Source organism: Leguminivora glycinivorella, chromosome 14, assembly GCF_023078275.1.
Source record: "Leguminivora glycinivorella isolate SPB_JAAS2020 chromosome 14, LegGlyc_1.1, whole genome shotgun sequence".
Classification (NCBI taxonomy): domain Eukaryota; kingdom Metazoa; phylum Arthropoda; class Insecta; order Lepidoptera; family Tortricidae; genus Leguminivora; species Leguminivora glycinivorella.
The window spans coordinates 15332439-15349626 of NC_062984.1; the positions used below are offsets into that span (position 1 = coordinate 15332439).

The following is a 17188-nucleotide window of genomic DNA, read 5'->3' on the forward strand; positions in this document are numbered from 1 at the left end:
AGCAAGCAAGTTTGCAGCTAAACTTGGCATTATGATCGCCAAGTTCTATTGTAGGGGCACATCCCTACCTTTGGTTTATCTGTGTAATATGATGTGACGTCGCATTTCGCCATCTTGTTTGACTATTCAATATTAATTTGGCTGTATTGCGAAGGATATTTTAAAAATATTTTTTATTTAGTTATAAGCGTGAAAGACCTGACTATTTCTTTTAGAAGAGTTTCTCGTTGCAGACTAGACTGAATAGTCTAGTTCACAAGTCTGAATAGCTCTTACCACAACAAGCATTCAGGATGTCTGCACACGAGCAAATGAGGGCGATGCTAGATCAATTGATGGGCACAGCTCGCAATGGTAATTACATTGATTTTATTTGTTTTTAGTCAGTAGAACTATCAAGTATGATATTTTGTGCCGAATATTTCGAGAATTGGCTCTGCTGCTTTGATGCTAGCATATATCATATCCAGCCGGTAACAGGGAGTGGTGAAGTTGCATTTAGGAATTACCTTTGGAATGTTTTGTCTCACGGGTCCCACCGTATACGGTGGAGCATTATGTACTTATAAATATTAAACATAAATAATTATTACTTAATTTATTCATATCACTCATCTTGTCAGGTGGTGTCAAAAATACCCAAATTTCATTACTATATAATAAATAAGCTGCTCTGCTTTTTATATAAATACTGTAATGCACGCCAGAAAAGGAAAGTGTATTTTAGAGATCCAGATTGGAGTGTGATGCCTCTGCTTCCTTGTTTAGGGTCAAACTGGCAGGCTCTATGATTAGTGCTTTGACATTATCCAATCTGATATTCAATGTAAGAAGGATGTCAAATCAAAAGTAAAAATCAAAGATTGTGCCTTTAATGTAATAGGATATCATCTCTACTTTGAAAAAATCTCATATCTCAACTGCTACTCAAATTTAAAATGCAGTAACTATATGCATCTCATACATAGTTATCACATTTACCTTTTCATTGACAGAAGATACATTTTTATTAAGTAATGACAATATTGGTCCTACATCTGATATTGGATTGGATAATGTGGAAACACACTTTGATTGCCTCTTATAATTCTATTGTATTATAAAGGTGCTTTCATTACTTTCAGGTGAAGCTGACAGGCATGGGGTTAAGTTTTTTGACGATTCTGTGTGTAAATCATTTTTACTACAATGTTGCCCACATGAAATTCTATCTTCAACGGTAAGTTTTAACATACTTTATTTTGTGTTCCAAGGGAAAGCTGCACATACTGAATCCCTGACATAAAAGATTATACTGTTTACTTGATCTTAATATTTTTTTTATTCCAAATAATATCAGGAATTCAGAATGTAATAGCTGTATATATGGGATTGAAGTGTTCTATTTTTATATGCAATGGGAATATTTATGAGATGTAGACATGATTTTGTGGTGTTATATTAGTTGAGCCAACCAACTAAGTAACTAGAAAACTGCTTTGAGACTTATCTGGGTATGCAGCCGAATGGCACAAACGCTCATGAAACGCTCACGAAACGAAACACTCGTAGATATCTATCTCTATCGCTCTTGCGTATTGGCGCAGTAGAGCCAGACTACCTTTCGCGGCGTTTCGTTTTCGTTTCGCGTCGGAGAAATGCCATTCGGCTATGGGGCCTGGTCTCTAATGTCAGTCTAAAGAAAAAGGAATGAATATATTTTTTTACTGCTTTTCTGATGACTCTGTTGACTGGCTAGCTTATATTTACTATTATGTAGTATTTGTTATACTCATCCCAATGTGTATGCTGCCAAGTTTCATCCCTTCCTATTTCGTCTGTTGCCATGATTCTGTAGTACCTCTGGAAACATCTATTGGAGTGGCATTAACTGTGGTGAAATATGCTTTTCAGAAAATGCCCAACACTAGTCTTTATTGCTCATCACAATATAACAGATGAGGGATAGATTGTATGAGTTAGGCTGTTCTGTAAGTACCAAGATGTACGTATAAACATTTATAGTTAGCTGATTGTACACTTACTGCTAAGCAGGTTTAATTTAATAAGTCTCCCGGGCTTTATATAAAATTGATTAGAAATCAACGGTTCATACGCTGCTTTGGTGAGTACATGTAAAAATTTTAGGAACAAATTATAAAGTCTGGTGAGAGCAATTTGGTGATATTCTAACTACATTGGGTACGTACTGAGCTATATACATGGCTAGAAAAAGTAAAAATGTAATTGCATGAAAATATTACAAAACTTGCGTTTAATAAAATTGTATTGTAAAATCAGCTAGGTAACTACAGTGAAAGAATTTATTAAACTCATCATTTTCCTACATTGCTCTATTTTATATAAATTTTCCTATGGTTCTTAAATTTCACAATAACATAATAAACATAATATAATATTATCTTGATGTTACCAATATTACAAAAAAAAAATATATATATATTTAATCATCAAATTAGGATCTAAGTTGTAATGCTGGGTGTTTCCACTAAGATTTGTAAGTACATAATATTTGTAATTTTCGTCGGGTGTGCCAGGCGCGAGCTGATGGTGTGGATTGTATGTATTTTATTCCAACAATAACTTATGAAATGGTTTATAAAATGTGCTGGAGGGGTTTTTTTCATGTCATTAAGAGATTTTACAGTCACTGCCAGTAGTTTCTAAATATACATTAAGACAATTTAGTTACTAATCAACCAGCTAAAGTAGATGATATTTTAGTCTGGGTAACTTGGCTGTGAAATTTTAAATATTTCCAACTATAAGATGCAATCTCTGCTCAACCTGTGCAAAGTTGGACAATCTCTTTCTATTTTGCAATATTTTACCTTTAAAAAAAATGTCTATGACTGATTCTTGTGAAACATGCTTTGATATAATATTTCTACTGGCAGTGGGTGTTTATTTTTTTTATATACAGTGACAGTCTTGATAATTATGTTGTCTTCTGATTTTTACCATGAAATTTGTATTCACTGTGAATAAGTTCGACTTTTATTGAATATTAGCAACTGGTGTTTAAATATAAAAATAAGAATGGTATTTTTTTTATACTGAATCAAGCTCTTAATACTCGTGTTTTACTTACTGCGTCTCACTAATTTCTCAGTGAATATAAATATGCAGTGGCCATCTTGTTCCAAATGTTGAAAATGACTTTTACACTTTTCAAATGTAAAAGTCATTTGTGAAATGAACAACCGAAAACTTCAAGTTAATAAAATACTTCATAGTTTTACACACTTTCGTGGATCGAGGGGTTGAGCCTTTGGATGTCTCCTACTCGTTTTTCTTACTTAGACAAGTTTTCTGGGTCAAAACTATCATAGGATTATTCACTTTTGGAAAAAGATGTGCCAAAATACATGGTCACTTAAAACTACATTGTTTGACACTTTACAAAAATAGTCCTACAAGTAAGAAAGTCTTCTATATGAATGTAGGACACTGTAGGTGTCAACCAGTGTAACTAAATTTTTTTTTAAACATTTATTTGAGTGTAGGATCTAAACTTTAGATCTCTATACTGATAATAGTGATTGTATGTGATTATAGGTAAATTTGAATTATTCAATGTGCCCTTTGTAACCAGGATAACCATATTATTGAATTAAATAATTTACGTGGTTTGACTTGTTTGATTTGCAGCGAATGGATCTAGGTGAGTGTCCAAAAATACATGATTTGGCACTGCGGGCGGACTATGAATTAGCGTCAAAGACCAAAGATTATTTCTACGACATTGACGTGAGTACTAGCTTAATTCACTAAAAATATACTTTATTTTTTTATATTATATAATTTATAAAATTACTAGTCAAATACTGTTTAAGAATTGATCAAATTTCTAATACATAATTTCAAACATTTGGCTATCTGATACTAATAGTTCTTTCAAATTAATTTCCATGTACTTTTAGAAGAATATTGTCAATTATACGCTCTCTACACTTGCAAGTTATAAGACCACGGTTATGTGAGTACAAATAGAAAAAATACGTACCTATTCACGGACTAATTCTGATTCTCGAAGATATTTTTCCAAGATTATCTAATCCATTTTGTGTACTCAAAGGCAACGGAGCACTTAGAGGCATTCATAGCGGACTGCGACCGTCGGACGTCCGCCGCCAAGCAGCGATTGGCTGAGACCCAGGAGGAGCTGTCCGCTGAAGTGACGGAGAAGGCTAACTCGGTCCATGAGCTTGCGGAGCAGATCGGTCAGAAGCTGGCGAGGGCTGAAGCACTTGGAGAGGAGGGTATGGTGGAAGAGAGTGTCAAGCTCATGGGAGAGGTGGGACTTAAAGTACCATACAACATTTTCCTATTTTTAAGGCTTATTTAAACGGCGTGCGAACTCGCATACGATCTTAAAGATATTGCCGACTGTTTAGGTTACATCCAATTCACCCCTCTTGTGTGTGCAATGAAAAAATAGTGCGCAAAACTTCCTTTGTGAGGCAGTTATGGGATCACTTTGGTTTAATTTGTTAAATATGTTTGTCTTTTATAGGTATTGTCCTGTCTATAATATTTTTCACACTTACAGATAGACGAATTGCGTAAAAAGAAAGCAGTTGCGGAACAAGAGTACCGCAACTCGATGCCGGCGTCGTCGTACCAGCAACAGAAGTTGCGAGTGTGCGAGGTGTGCTCCGCCTACCTTGGCATACACGACAACGACAGGCGGCTTGCCGATCACTTTGGAGGAAAATTGCATCTCGGATTTATCACTATTCGTGAAAAGCTTGCTGATTTGAAGGTAAGCAAAAAGGTCCCGTAGTAAAAATGTGGCTTGGTTTAGTAGTGAAATTTTTGTGAGGGGGATTGTCTTCCGTGAACTATCTTTTCTCGAACTGTGTAGAATTGACGCGACATGTCAAAATAAATAACCCTGCTCTGATACTACAAGCTATGCTACAGGGACAGTTCCAAAAACAACTCTGATCCAAAAGTAAAACATTTGAACAAACTTAAATGTTTTCTAAATTTAAGGACTTCATTTTACCAGCCTTTTACAGTCTTTTATAACTGTAAAGTTTATTTATTTTATTTTTCTTATCAGTTTGTATTTTTTTTTCACTATGAATAATTTTTAATTTAAAGTAGCTTTTTGATTTGGTTCAATCCATATTATTTATTGTAATGTTCACATGTAAAAGTGCCCCTGGTGCCTAATTACTGAATAAATGTTTTTGACTTTTATTGAGAGAAAATGGCGCACTATTACGTCAGAAGCCGTAATTTATAATGACCCGCTTTTATGGCGAGAATCCGCCCAGCGGGTTCTCCGGCATCTGATCAAAGTTTACAGGTGCCCGTTAGGCGGGTTCTTGGTGTGGAATGTGTTAAATATTCTAGTCATCTTGCACCTATGTAAGATTTAAGCTTATTGTTTTTTTTTCTATTTGTTTTAGAAAAACGTAGAAAAAAGGCGCGAAGAGCGCGGCGCGTCAGAGCGCGAGCGAAGCGGCGGTCGGCGCCACTACGTCGGCGGGCGCGAGCTCGACCGCCGCGCGCGCCGTCACCGCGAGACCGCGCGCGAGCGCCGCGACGAGCGCGACCGCAAGGACGACAAGCGGGACCGCGGCGACCGGGACCGGGACCGCGAGCGGGCCGAGCGGGACCGAGAACGCAAGTAAGTTTCAATCAAAGAGGATCGAGTATTAGGGCATTTTCAAAATTTGGGACACCCCAATTAGCGTAAGTCGTTAACAAAAATTAACTCGCTGTCAGTTTTGTGACGACAATTAAGCATAAAATATGTCTAAAAATTTACTTTATTCGCTTAAAGTTTATGTAATTAACACAAAAACAATATTTTTATTGAAATTTCATGCTTATTAATTATCGTCACAAAACTGACAGTGAGTTAATTTATGTTAACAACTTACGCTAATTGGGGTGTCCCAAATTTTAAAAATGCCCATTATAGAGAGTTACTGTCAAAGTAAAATGTGTAACCACAGTGCATAGACTGCCATCTCTCGATACAACCTTTTGAACAAACTTTGATACAAACTTTTGAACCTCAGTTTTGACAATTTGGCCCATTTTGTTAGCTTGATATGTGTTAAAATGTCAAATATTAATATTAGCATCATCTAGCCGAGCGTTCCCCAAAGGTGTAACGCCATCTAGGCCATCGTACCTTTTTCTCTAGGGGTTTGAGGTACGTTTTTCTCTTCGACTTTATCCGTCTATACGGAGTTACATATGTCTTTGGTTTCAATCAAGGCAAGGTCACGATCACGACAATAGGCCGCCAGCGCGCCCGTCGAAACGAGGAGAGCGATTGCGATGAGTGGGACTGAAAGGGCACGTGAGTGTCAATCGATGCGTATGAGTCACGGTGGCTACTACCTATACCGCCGAGACCAAACAGACGGACACGCCGACCGCCACGACGTTGACGACGTTACGACAAGCGCGTTCGGGGCTATCGGGACCAAGAGAAGGGCTGTAGAGGGAGAGTAGCGTAAGTCAAGACGACGACGATCTTATTACAAGTCTTGAATAGCTTTGCTCATTTCGGAGAGGAATAACACGATAATTTATAATGAGACTAAGTTTCGCTGTTGATATAACGAAAGCGAAACAGTGGACGTACGCTTTCAACGTTTCGTTTCAATAATATTCGATTCACATTTTGTTCTGAATACTAAAATAAGTGTTCATTAACAGGAGGAGTCGGTCACGCAGCAGAAGCAAGCGGGACGGGTCCGGGGAGCGGTCGCGCGACCGTGACCGCACCCGCGACCGCGAGCGCGACTCGCGCCGCAGCCGCTCGCATCTATCCTCCTCGCGCGACCACCGGCGGGACTAGCACAACTCCTAGGATATTTAGTCTGGCAAGCCCTTTGACTCACTAGAACAAGGCGGCAATCTTGAATAACTATTGTCACTACATTCAAATGTAGATGCGTAACTCCCATACGAAAGGACCATGGACAATTTTGTATTTAGCCTGGTCCAAAAACCAGTAGAGATGACAATTAGGTTATTGATAGTATTCGTTTTATGGGCAGCAATCGGAATTCCAATGCAGAATTGAAATTCCTGTTTAAATTTCGCCATGTTATTTAGGCAATAGGGTCTAAACAAGGAACGGGACTTTTTGACTAAAATGTTAGTTCTGCAATGGAATTTAGGCTGGTGTCCAATATAGTAGGTAGATTCAATGAGATCTATCACACACGCTGAACTACGTTGGGTTTTGGACCATTTTGACTCAGACCTATGGATTTGGCGCCTTTGTTACTTCCAAAATGGGTTTTGCCGGAGCATACATATATTATTGACGCGCGCCATACGAATCTATAACCTGAAAGTTGATCTGTTTGCTTTTGACCTATGAATTTGAAGAAAACTAGTAAAATACCAGGCGACTGGAGTATCCATACACAAAAAAATATTTCATTAGAATGATGTTTAGAAGAATTTATCTTTCTTGGCTCAGATGCAAGTCAAAAATTTCAGTTACCTATGATTAAGCCGGTTTTAGTTGCAAATAATAATTAATATTAAAAACGCGTCTAAATCACAATGTTGAAGAAAAAATAGAGTAGATTGAATAAGTAACTAGCTTGAATGAAGAAAATTTAAAATGATTCTGAAAGAAATTATATTTTAAATTTTTTCGCCTTTTTGGCCTTTATGATTTTAGGCGTAAGACTGACTAATTTCGGAAACGGATCAAGTGCTGTCAAATTTAGTGTTTCTACGTAAAACTTCGAGACCGAACTAAAACTTATTGGCTCAGTTTTTCGCCGAGTAATAAATTAGGGTTTTCTGAAACATAAACGCTGTAGCCGATGCCGACGCGCGTACGTCGAACATCAAAAAACTTGTGTTTATTTGTTCGAGGTATACCTACACCAAGCATGAAGGTATACCTATTTCGGAGTGAGTTGAGCACTGCGGCTAAAAATTGTGCCCAAAAGAGAGCATTGCATGAAAATGCTAATGTGACATGAGAATTGAAACAGAAATATAATAGTGGGATAGTCCTCTAACTCGATGGTCTCTTTTGGACAGTTTCTTCTAAACTAAAATATGTAAATAGATTCCATCAAATCTACCAAGAAATGTCATTGTCACAGTGACAGCTGTCAACGTCAGGATGGCAAACAGATGTACTCAACCTTTAGTAATAATAAAAAATATTATTTTCAACTGTAGGTGTATAAAATACCAAAATCCCTGTTTGGAATTAGGAATTACAAAACTGAAGTTATTAAACAAAAACTCAGTTATTTCCATACAAGTCGTAACCAATTATGCATTCCCTCTATTTGATTAGTAACTTCATAAATGAAATACTTATTAACTCTTTATATTTGTTATGTACAGAAACATTGCAATAAACGACTGTCTAATCTTTCTGCTTTACCTACATAGTTAGTATGTGTATGAAATATCCAAATCGCTAGTTTAACTAAAGATATGATAGAATTTTTACTCTATTAGTACAGGACTGGGCTAAAAAAAACAAAAATAAATTCTACAAAGCTTTATTTACTCTTCAATTTCAGAGCCACTTAATTCATCTTCACCTGTGTTAATTATGAACGGCTCTACAACATCATCAATTAAATGGTCTAATTTACACATTTCGTCTTCAACTTTTATCACATGATTAATGCATGCTCTCCAGCGCTCTGGTGTCACAAGCTCCAAACCTTCATTAAATAATGTTTTGACCTCTGCCATTTTGAAACTTTTATTCTTTTTTGCCACATGCCCTTTCACTTGTGCCCACACTAATTCAATGGGGTTTAGTTCACAATGGTATGGGGGAGTCTCAAAATGGTTACATTATGAGCTGCCGCTAATTCGTCTACTGCCATTTTGTTTACTTTGGGTTGAGTTTCTACCAGAGCCCATAACTCTGTCTTGATCATGGACATGTCACAGGGTACATTCCTTTCATGCAACCATTGAATAATTTGGCCCTTGTTCCACTTTTTTACAGGGCCACTTTCTAATTTTCTTGAATGATAAGGAGCATTGTCTAAAACGAGCACGGAGTTTGGCTTAAGCCGTGGCAATATACCAGTTAGCCATTCTTCAAAATGCTGAGCATTCATTTCTTTATGATAGTCTTGAGTGTTTTTCTTTGATTCAAACAGCAGCAATCCATTTTCAACAAATCCTTCTTCACTGCCAATGTGGCTTATAATGAGCCGCCTTCCTTTTCCCGATGGAGCCTTAAGGCCAGTTGTAAGGCCTTCTAAAAAGGCTTGTCGAGATGACAATACTTTAGGGTCCTGCCAGACCTTGTTCACCGTGTGCCCTTTAACAAACAAATGTAAATTTTAAGTTAATATTTTTTTCTACAACATATATAAAAATACTTAATTATTAACTATATACAAATCAATACAACAATAAAACACTTAAGTCTACCTTAAAATAGAATATAATAATAACATATTATTTGTAGACCTTAAAACTGATGAAAATAAGTATTTACATTCACTTTTGAAACAGTTGAAATCATAGAATTTGTTCTATAAACATATTAAAATTCTATTATATTTCTACAAAGCATTCTTGAACCACTCACAGAGAAAATTGTAATAAACAAAATAAATAAATCCTGTGAATATAAATATATATTACCTTCATTAATCCATGTTTCATCTTGGTAATAAATAGGTCTGCCCTCTCTACGATACTGCTTAATTTTCACCAAATATCTTTTCCTCCACAATATGATATCAGCCCTATCAATGAGGCTGCTTTGGCGTTTCCGACTTGCATATTTAAAATTGAGGTGCTTAAGCACCTGTCTCAAGGTGAAAAAAGATAAATTTGGCAGGCCCGGGTCATCATTAACAACTTGCAATACCTAAAAACAAAAATAGAAATTATAAAATAATTGAAGGGATGTTTACAAAAACAACATAACATTTCCATTGACAGCAGGTATCAACCAGCTTAGTCAGTTATGTTATTTATGTAAACATCCCATTTAAATGTAATGTAATTAATTTTCAACCTTTGTTATTTATTACTTGAGAGACTAAGGTTCAGTTTTAACTATTGAGCTAAAATATTAACTTTGTTATTTTGATAAATATAACATTAATTAAAATATATTCTGTTTAAAAAGAGTTGGCATGAGAGCAATAAATTGTCAAAATTACACATGTATTTCAAAATACCTACCTTCTCAATAGTAGGCGGCTCGTTGCGATGAAAAAATTGATGTACTGTCCGTCTAATGGCTGCAAATGTGAACTCATCCAACTTGTCAATTACTGACAACTTGGGGCCAGGTTTCTTGGGTGAAGCAAATTCTGTTGCCGAATTATGTTCCGCCACTTTCTTGGAACATTCCAGACGTGTAAAATACTTGTCATGGGGCCATGTATTGTATGTGTGTTTGTAGCAGTTCATCACCATACATTTTTCCGAAACACTCATATGAGATGCGGGTCTTTTCCTTGGTGGGGAAAGAAGAATATTCTCTTTCAGATTGTCCTGGGAAGGACCTGCCACGGGTTCCATTTTACTTCCGTAAAACGAAAACTCACGTTCACGATACAAACTTAACAAAAAGTCAACAATATCGCACAACAAAAACTTAACACAAAACAAAAACTCAACAATGAAAAATACCACGACGTGGAAAGAAAACATTCGAGCGCTCAAGACAGATGTCAGATGCCGAATGAAGTTACGACTTTTGACAAGTCACAATGGTATAGTGGTAAAGTGTCATGGCCGCCATAATATTCCCCATAAAGGGCGTACTACACGACCCTTAAATAACCCCAATTATTAGTATAAGAATAAGACGATATTGTACTAAAATAGATTACCAAAGGTTGTTTATATCAGAAGTCTTACCATTACAAAACAAACATTTTTACCACGAAATAGTTTTCATTAAATATTAATTTATGTCACTGTTTATTTATTACTCTGGTTACGTACATTAATCATTTAAATATTGTACGCAAGATTAGTTGTAAATCACAAAATTATGTTCATTATTTAGCAAAATACATAATTACTATTAATGACATGTATCATTTTAATGGCAACACAGTGGTAACTTTGCTGGAATCTATTTACATATTTTAGTTTAGTCTCAGATCACCTGTCTTACTTGGTGAATAAAGAATAAATAAAAAAAAAGTAAAAGAACTTTGTCTAATTAATATCGGAAGGTAGACCTTCAGTTTGCCATTTTCGATAACATCATTGATTTAATTTAAAGTAGAACTATTCCAAGCCAGTTCTTGCGCTGTTAAAAAAATAAGAACATGAAATTTTAATTAATATGTAGGTTTATTGTTTTGTTTTAAAATAGGAAATATAGAGAAAATGAAATAAAGCAATAAGGACGCACTATTTTTGTTTCATGTTTTGTTGTATACAAAACTTTTATCGTAATAAGTTTACCAATAAGTGTAAAGGTTTTATGTATCAGCTCACGTTTGTGTTAAATCGGATCGGGAGTCGGTAGCAACTTTTACAAAGATTTTGCTCTGCACTCGTTGATTTAATAAATTTTTACCTATTAAATTGTGTTTTATTCAGACTTATCATGTTTCCTTTTGTAGTGGACAGAACACAAAATCGCCACATACCTAATACTTTCAAGTCATTATATTTATTAACCATATAAACACAGGCCATAGCTAGAGGATTTCAACTTTAGGCTTAGTTTTAACGTAAATTGCACTTTCAGCACATGAGACATAAAGTGAAACATCAAAGCTTAAAATTGGAAAATCTTGTAGATCATGTGAACCATGTCGCACAGATTTGTCAAGTGTAGAGTCAGGCCCCGTAACCGAATGGCATTTCTGCGACGCCAGATGCCGGTCGAAAGGCCGCTGGCGTTGCAGAAAAGCCATTCACACAATCTCTCACGAAACGATACGATCGTAGATATCTATCTCTATCGCTCGTGCGTATTGACGCGACGAGCCAGACTACCTTTCGCGTCGTAGAAATGCCATTCGGCCACGGGGCCAGGTGCTCGGGCTTGTTTCGTGAGCACAGAGAACCTCCTATAGAGTAGCAATCTTGTATATTTTGTTCGCGATACGAGTCACCAGTGCCAGGGGTGCGAGGAGCGGGCGGGGAATGTGTTAAGCGCGCTGTGATTGGCCGTTTCAAGGACGGCGGGCAGTCGCGCCAGATGAAAGGGACTGTCCCTCTACTGACGCGTAAGTGGCCAATGTAAGTTGACCTATGCCGGCTCAGAATAAATTATAAATATGACTTTTATGTGGAATGTAATGACGTCTGTTTTTAAATTTGAGCTTCTTGTTACCTTTCCACACTACAGGTGGACATCTTTAAGACATCAAAATACCCTTTTTCAATTTTTTACTGCGAAAAACACGCGCTGCTTTCGGGTCTGTTACTTGGTCGCTACTGATCGGGCACGGCGAGCGCCCGTGCTTATATCAGTGCAAATACTAGGAAGGCTGGCGACCGCGAGTCGTCTTGTAATGGATGTCTATAGGGGTTGGTCTGTGTTCGTGAGCGTTTGTGCCATTCGGCTACGCACACTTCGGAAAGTGAAGAGTCGTGAAATGTATGGGGTCCAATACATCCACGACTCTTCACTTTCCGAACAGACTAACCATAATACAATGCGGACTAAAGCATGCAAATCTTCGAATATGTTTTTTGTGTCGATGTACTCTCCAAATGATCGACACTATTTAGCTCCTATTTTCATAACAATAAAGTTGTGTTCTATTCTGTCGTCTACTGCTCCACCTAACGCTAGACCTTATATCGTTGCAATAAAGTCTATGTATTGTATGCTCTTACCGTTAGACGTGAGTGTAAGTGCAGGTTTGGCATAATCGGTGCCGATTCAAGGTGGTTTGACATATAATCTTACATCAAATATTTTAAATTAAATCATTTTTAACTTGAGTAGTTTCATGTGCTCTGCCTACCCCTTCATGGGATACAGGCGTGATTGTATGTATGTATGTATTTTTAAATAAAAAGTTGCGTCTAGGTGGATAAAATTTATTTAAATTCGCATTTCATGCAACTTACTCTAGATATCGTCATACTATCTTCAAAAAGTTTTTTGCACATTAATGTGCAGCTACAAACAAAATTATAAGCACCTAATTAGCTATTCAATTCGAGAAATGTACATAAGGCAGCGTCCCCACTCAGGCGATGCATGTCTCGCGGCGCGGAACGGACGTCTCCGCCACGCCGCCTGAATGTAATTCAAAAAACGTCTCGGTACATTTTGTATAGGAAGGACGTAAGACGCGCCCCAGGCGGCGCGGCGGCGGCGGGCGAGACGTCCGTTCCGCGCCGCGAGACATGCGTCGCCTGAGTACTGCTGCCTTAGGGACCGGCCACATCAGAGCGTCGCGTGTCTCGGGGCGCGCAACGGACGTCCGCGCCACGCCACCTGAGTGTAATTCAAAAAACGTCTCCTCAGTACATTTTGTATAGGAAGGACGTAAGACGCGCCGCCAAGCGGCCGCCACGCCACCTGGGGCGCGTCTTACATCCTTCCTATACAAAATGTACTGAGGAGACGTTTTTTGAATTACACTCAGGTGGCGTGGCGCGGACGTCCGTTGCGCGCCCCGAGACACGCGACGTTTAAGTGGGAACGCTGGCTTAGACATGTCACGAGCATACGAGACGTTCTCAATAAAAGGTACCACATTTTAAGTAACACATAAGGACGCTCTAACAGGTGATTCGTATAAAGTTGCTAGCAAATTTCGTCCTTATGGCACCTTTTACTTGAGAACGTCATATATACTATGGTAGACCGATGGTTACAAAACAATTATTTATAACAGATCTTGCTTATTGTTTTATTATCAGTAAATCCTTAGCCGTTCAATATACAAGGTATGGAAGGAAGGGTACGGTATCATCGAGATATAACGTATAAACACCAATTAACGTCGCAAACTCGTACGGAGATGAAATCTGTCCTATCCTTCCTTTACTTTCTTATGAAAATAGAACAACTATTATAATTTATAAGTGTGACTGTAATTATTTTACTACACATAAAGTAGGAACATTGGAAAACGAACTGTAATGACTAACCAAGCTATTTCAGGAGCTAGCCCACATTCAAACACATAAAGTTGCATTATTTGTATTGATTCTCTAAAAAAACCTGTCTTTTATTCAACTACTAGTAAATATAATAAAAAAACTACTACCTACGTTTTTAAACATCACAATTATCATAATTGTAAACGTATAGATATCATGAAATAGTAATTATACTATATACTTAGGTAATCCACGGTAGTTGTCACTTTTCACTACCAAATAAATACCACGGAAAGATAAATCCTTCTACGCAACTTATTTCTTCACCCCACTTCCATCTAAACCCAGTCCATAAAATATCACAAATTTGACATTGTAACAAGAATCATTTAATATACTAACACACCTATAATACTACACAGAATAGTACTTATGCTAATTAAGAAAATGGACATTTTCGCCACAAGTTATCAAGACAATTTTCTTGTACTGACAGGATAATTAATATTTGTGAAATTATCAAGAAAATATCTATTTTGCCTCTTAGCTAAATGATGGTTTCCAAATTATTTCCAGCGTCACGTTTTGAAGCGAAATTTTGGTAACTTTTACCAATACTCATTGCGTTAGTGTAAGTGCTATTAATAGCATAATACTAGACCGTTCACACTACACCGCGCGGTTGTAGTGCGAACGTTTCAGTACTATGCTATTAAAATAAGATCCGCGCGGTTTCCGCTGTGTCTGAACTGGCAATAATGCCTGAGTGCACGTTCATATTGGGTGTGCAGCGGAGCGGGGCGTGTGGCGTGCATGTGAAACAAATGAAGCACGTGCAAGTGTCCTGAGTCGCCCGCCTCACTGCACGCATCGCCGACCGAGCGACCGACTGTCCACTCGGTGTGCGCAGCCGAATGCACGATAATATCTGTTTCGTAACTATCTATCTCTATCGCTCTGGCGTATTGGCGCGACAGGGCCAGACTACATTTCTGCGGCGTTTCGCATCGCAGAAATGCCACTCGGCTATGGGGCCAGGCCTTACATCTCAACAACATAGATATTGAGTCTCGTCTCTTAAGAAATATATTACTCGAATACACCATCATTTAGTAGTTAGTGAGGTAACGAATGGCGGAAAAGCCCAAATTACAATAATATTTAGTTCAAAAACCTACATAAGCTCAAAATTTTAAAGGCATTACTAGTTCTGACGGCGAGCAAATATGTAACTTCTTTAATTTGCATTTCCAATCTGTTTTTGAGCATCCCAGTAACGTAGACTTGGATGAAATAACAAATAGCCCAGTGTCGGATTGCGTTATCGATTTCAGTACAATAGATATTAATTACAATATAGTCTTACAATATTTAAAAACGGTTAATGTCCATAAAGGTGCTGGGCCCGATGGCATTCATCCGCTTCTTATAAAGTCGTGTTGTTTTACTCTTGCTACTCCCGTCACTATACTATACACTAAGTCAATTACAGAAGGCATAATGCCAAATATATGGAAACGAGCTTGGGTCACCCCTATTCCAAAGGGTTCCGTTAGTAGTGATGTTGTTAATTATCGCCCAATTTCTAAATTATGCATTATTGGTAAGTTGCTCGAAAAAATCGTTACTGATCAATTATTTGGCGTTGTACGACGCGTTATTATTCCAAATCAGCATGGTTTTTATAGGGGTCGATCTGTTGACAGTAACTTGCTAACCTTCACTGACGAAATTTTTACTGCAATGGACGATGGTCATAGCATAGATGCAATTTATACCGATTTCTCTAAAGCGTTCGACAAAATTTGTCATTATACGCTGTTATCTAAGCTTTGGAGCCTTGGTATACATGGCGACCTATTCCGTTGGATTAAATCCTACGTTGAAAACAGGAGTCAGGCGGTTGTTTTGTCAGGCTACCAATCTCAATGGATGTCAGTCAGTTCTGGAGTTCCTCAGGGCTCTCATTTAGGTCCTTTGCTTTTCACCCTTTACATTAATGATATAACTAATCACATCCAAAACTCTAAATTGTTACTTTACGCAGATGACACAAAGATTTTTAGAGTAGTTAAAACTATCAGAGACTGTGAAACGCTGCAAGATGATTTAAACAATTTAGTTAACTACTGTGAAATAAATAATTTGTTTCTAAACTTAGATAAATGTCATGTCATCACCTTCTCAAAAAAGAAAAATGTAATTAATTACTCCTATAATTTATCCGGTAAGACCTTAAATAGAGTAACAGAAATTAGAGATCTTGGCGTGATTATGGATAGCAAACTCACTTTTATTCCACATATTAATAAAATGCTGGCAAAGTCTTATAAACAACTAGGTTTCATAATGCGCGTTGGTAAACCATTCAAAAGCCGTTTTACCTACAGCATTCTTTACAATAGTTTTGTGCGTAGTCACCTTGAATTTTCTTGCTCAGTATGGAAACCTTCATACAAAGTACACATTGACAGAATTGAGCGACTTCAGAAAAGATTTATTAAATCAATGGCCTTCAGAACTGGATTAGCTTATACTTCTGACTACAATGATAACTGTAAACGTCTAAATATTCAAACTCTTAGTGACCGTCGCGATTCTACTGATTCCGTTTTGCTATTTAAAATTTTCCATTCACAATTAGAGGCCCCTAGTCTTTTACATAAAATTAGTTTCAGAGTTCCGCGAAGACGTGAGCGCTGTTGTCGTAAGAAAAACTTATTTTCTATTCCATTTAGTAGGACTGGCTATGGTGGGAATGTATTTATTAAACGGGCATGTAAACTTTTTAATGAGAATGTTAAGCTTCGTGATTTTGATTTTTTCAATGGCACACTAGCACAACTTAAGAATGCATTTAAGTATATTTTTGATTAATTATTAATAGAAATAATTTTCTTTTTGTTTAATGAATAGCACTACATATAACTTATAGCTTCTCTAGAGGTAAATCACTGTTTTTTTTATACATATATCAAAGTAGATATTTATCTCATCAAACAATGTAAAATTAAGATAATTTTAAGATAAACACGAACCTGTTTTGTTTATTATTACTTTATGAAACTATAGGTCTATTTTCTGTTACATTTACTGTAGACAAGAAAAATGTGTATGACTGTTTGTTTCTGAATAAAAGGAAAAAAAAAAAAAAAAAATT

General features: G+C 37.0%; 2 protein-coding genes across 4 annotated transcripts; one reads left to right on the plus strand and one right to left on the minus strand.

The window, feature by feature from the left end:
• Positions 1–113: 113 nt before the first annotated feature.
• Positions 114–8069, plus strand: LOC125233439 (putative RNA-binding protein Luc7-like 2). Of its 3 annotated transcripts, none has more exons than XM_048139463.1 (8): positions 319–354; positions 1125–1219; positions 1894–1970; positions 3652–3750; positions 4079–4297; positions 4553–4765; positions 5421–5641; positions 6688–8069. In XM_048139463.1, exons 3-8 carry the CDS (start codon positions 1938–1940, stop codon positions 6827–6829), a joined length of 927 nt encoding a protein of 308 aa, XP_047995420.1. In that variant the 5' UTR covers positions 319–354; positions 1125–1219; positions 1894–1937; the 3' UTR covers positions 6830–8069. The 3 variants fall into 3 exon arrangements, with proteins under 3 accessions (XP_047995419.1, XP_047995420.1, XP_047995421.1); XM_048139464.1 differs by having other exon boundaries at positions 320–354; positions 1894–1984; XM_048139462.1 differs by lacking the exon at positions 1894–1970 and having other exon boundaries at positions 114–354.
• Positions 8070–8780: 711 nt separating this feature from the next.
• On the minus strand, positions 8781–13059 carry LOC125233565. Its single transcript, XM_048139621.1, has 4 exons — positions 13045–13059; positions 10177–10335; positions 9628–9856; positions 8781–9298 (listed from the first exon to the last, which is right to left on the minus strand). The coding sequence occupies exons 1-4, from the start codon at positions 13057–13059 to the stop codon at positions 8781–8783; spliced, it is 921 nt and encodes a 306-aa protein (XP_047995578.1).
• Positions 13060–17188: the final 4129 nt, after the last annotated feature.

Bases quoted from the DNA above. Each gene is read 5' to 3' on its own strand.
- LOC125233439 (XM_048139462.1), top strand. From the start codon at position 294: ATGTCTGCACACGAGCAAATGAGGGCGATGCTAGATCAATTGATGGGC. The intron at 1,220-3,651 runs GTAAGTTTTAAC...TTTGATTTGCAG, and splicing joins ATGAAATTCTATCTTCAACG to CGAATGGATCTAGGTGAGTG. The intron at 4,298-4,552 runs GTGGGACTTAAA...TCACACTTACAG, and splicing joins GTGTCAAGCTCATGGGAGAG to ATAGACGAATTGCGTAAAAA.
- LOC125233565 (XM_048139621.1), bottom strand. The intron at 9,857-10,176 runs GTAGGTATTTTG...TTTTGTTTTTAG, and splicing joins AGCCGCCTACTATTGAGAAG to GTATTGCAAGTTGTTAATGA. The intron at 9,299-9,627 runs GTAATATATATT...TGTTTGTTAAAG, and splicing joins TGAAACATGGATTAATGAAG to GGCACACGGTGAACAAGGTC.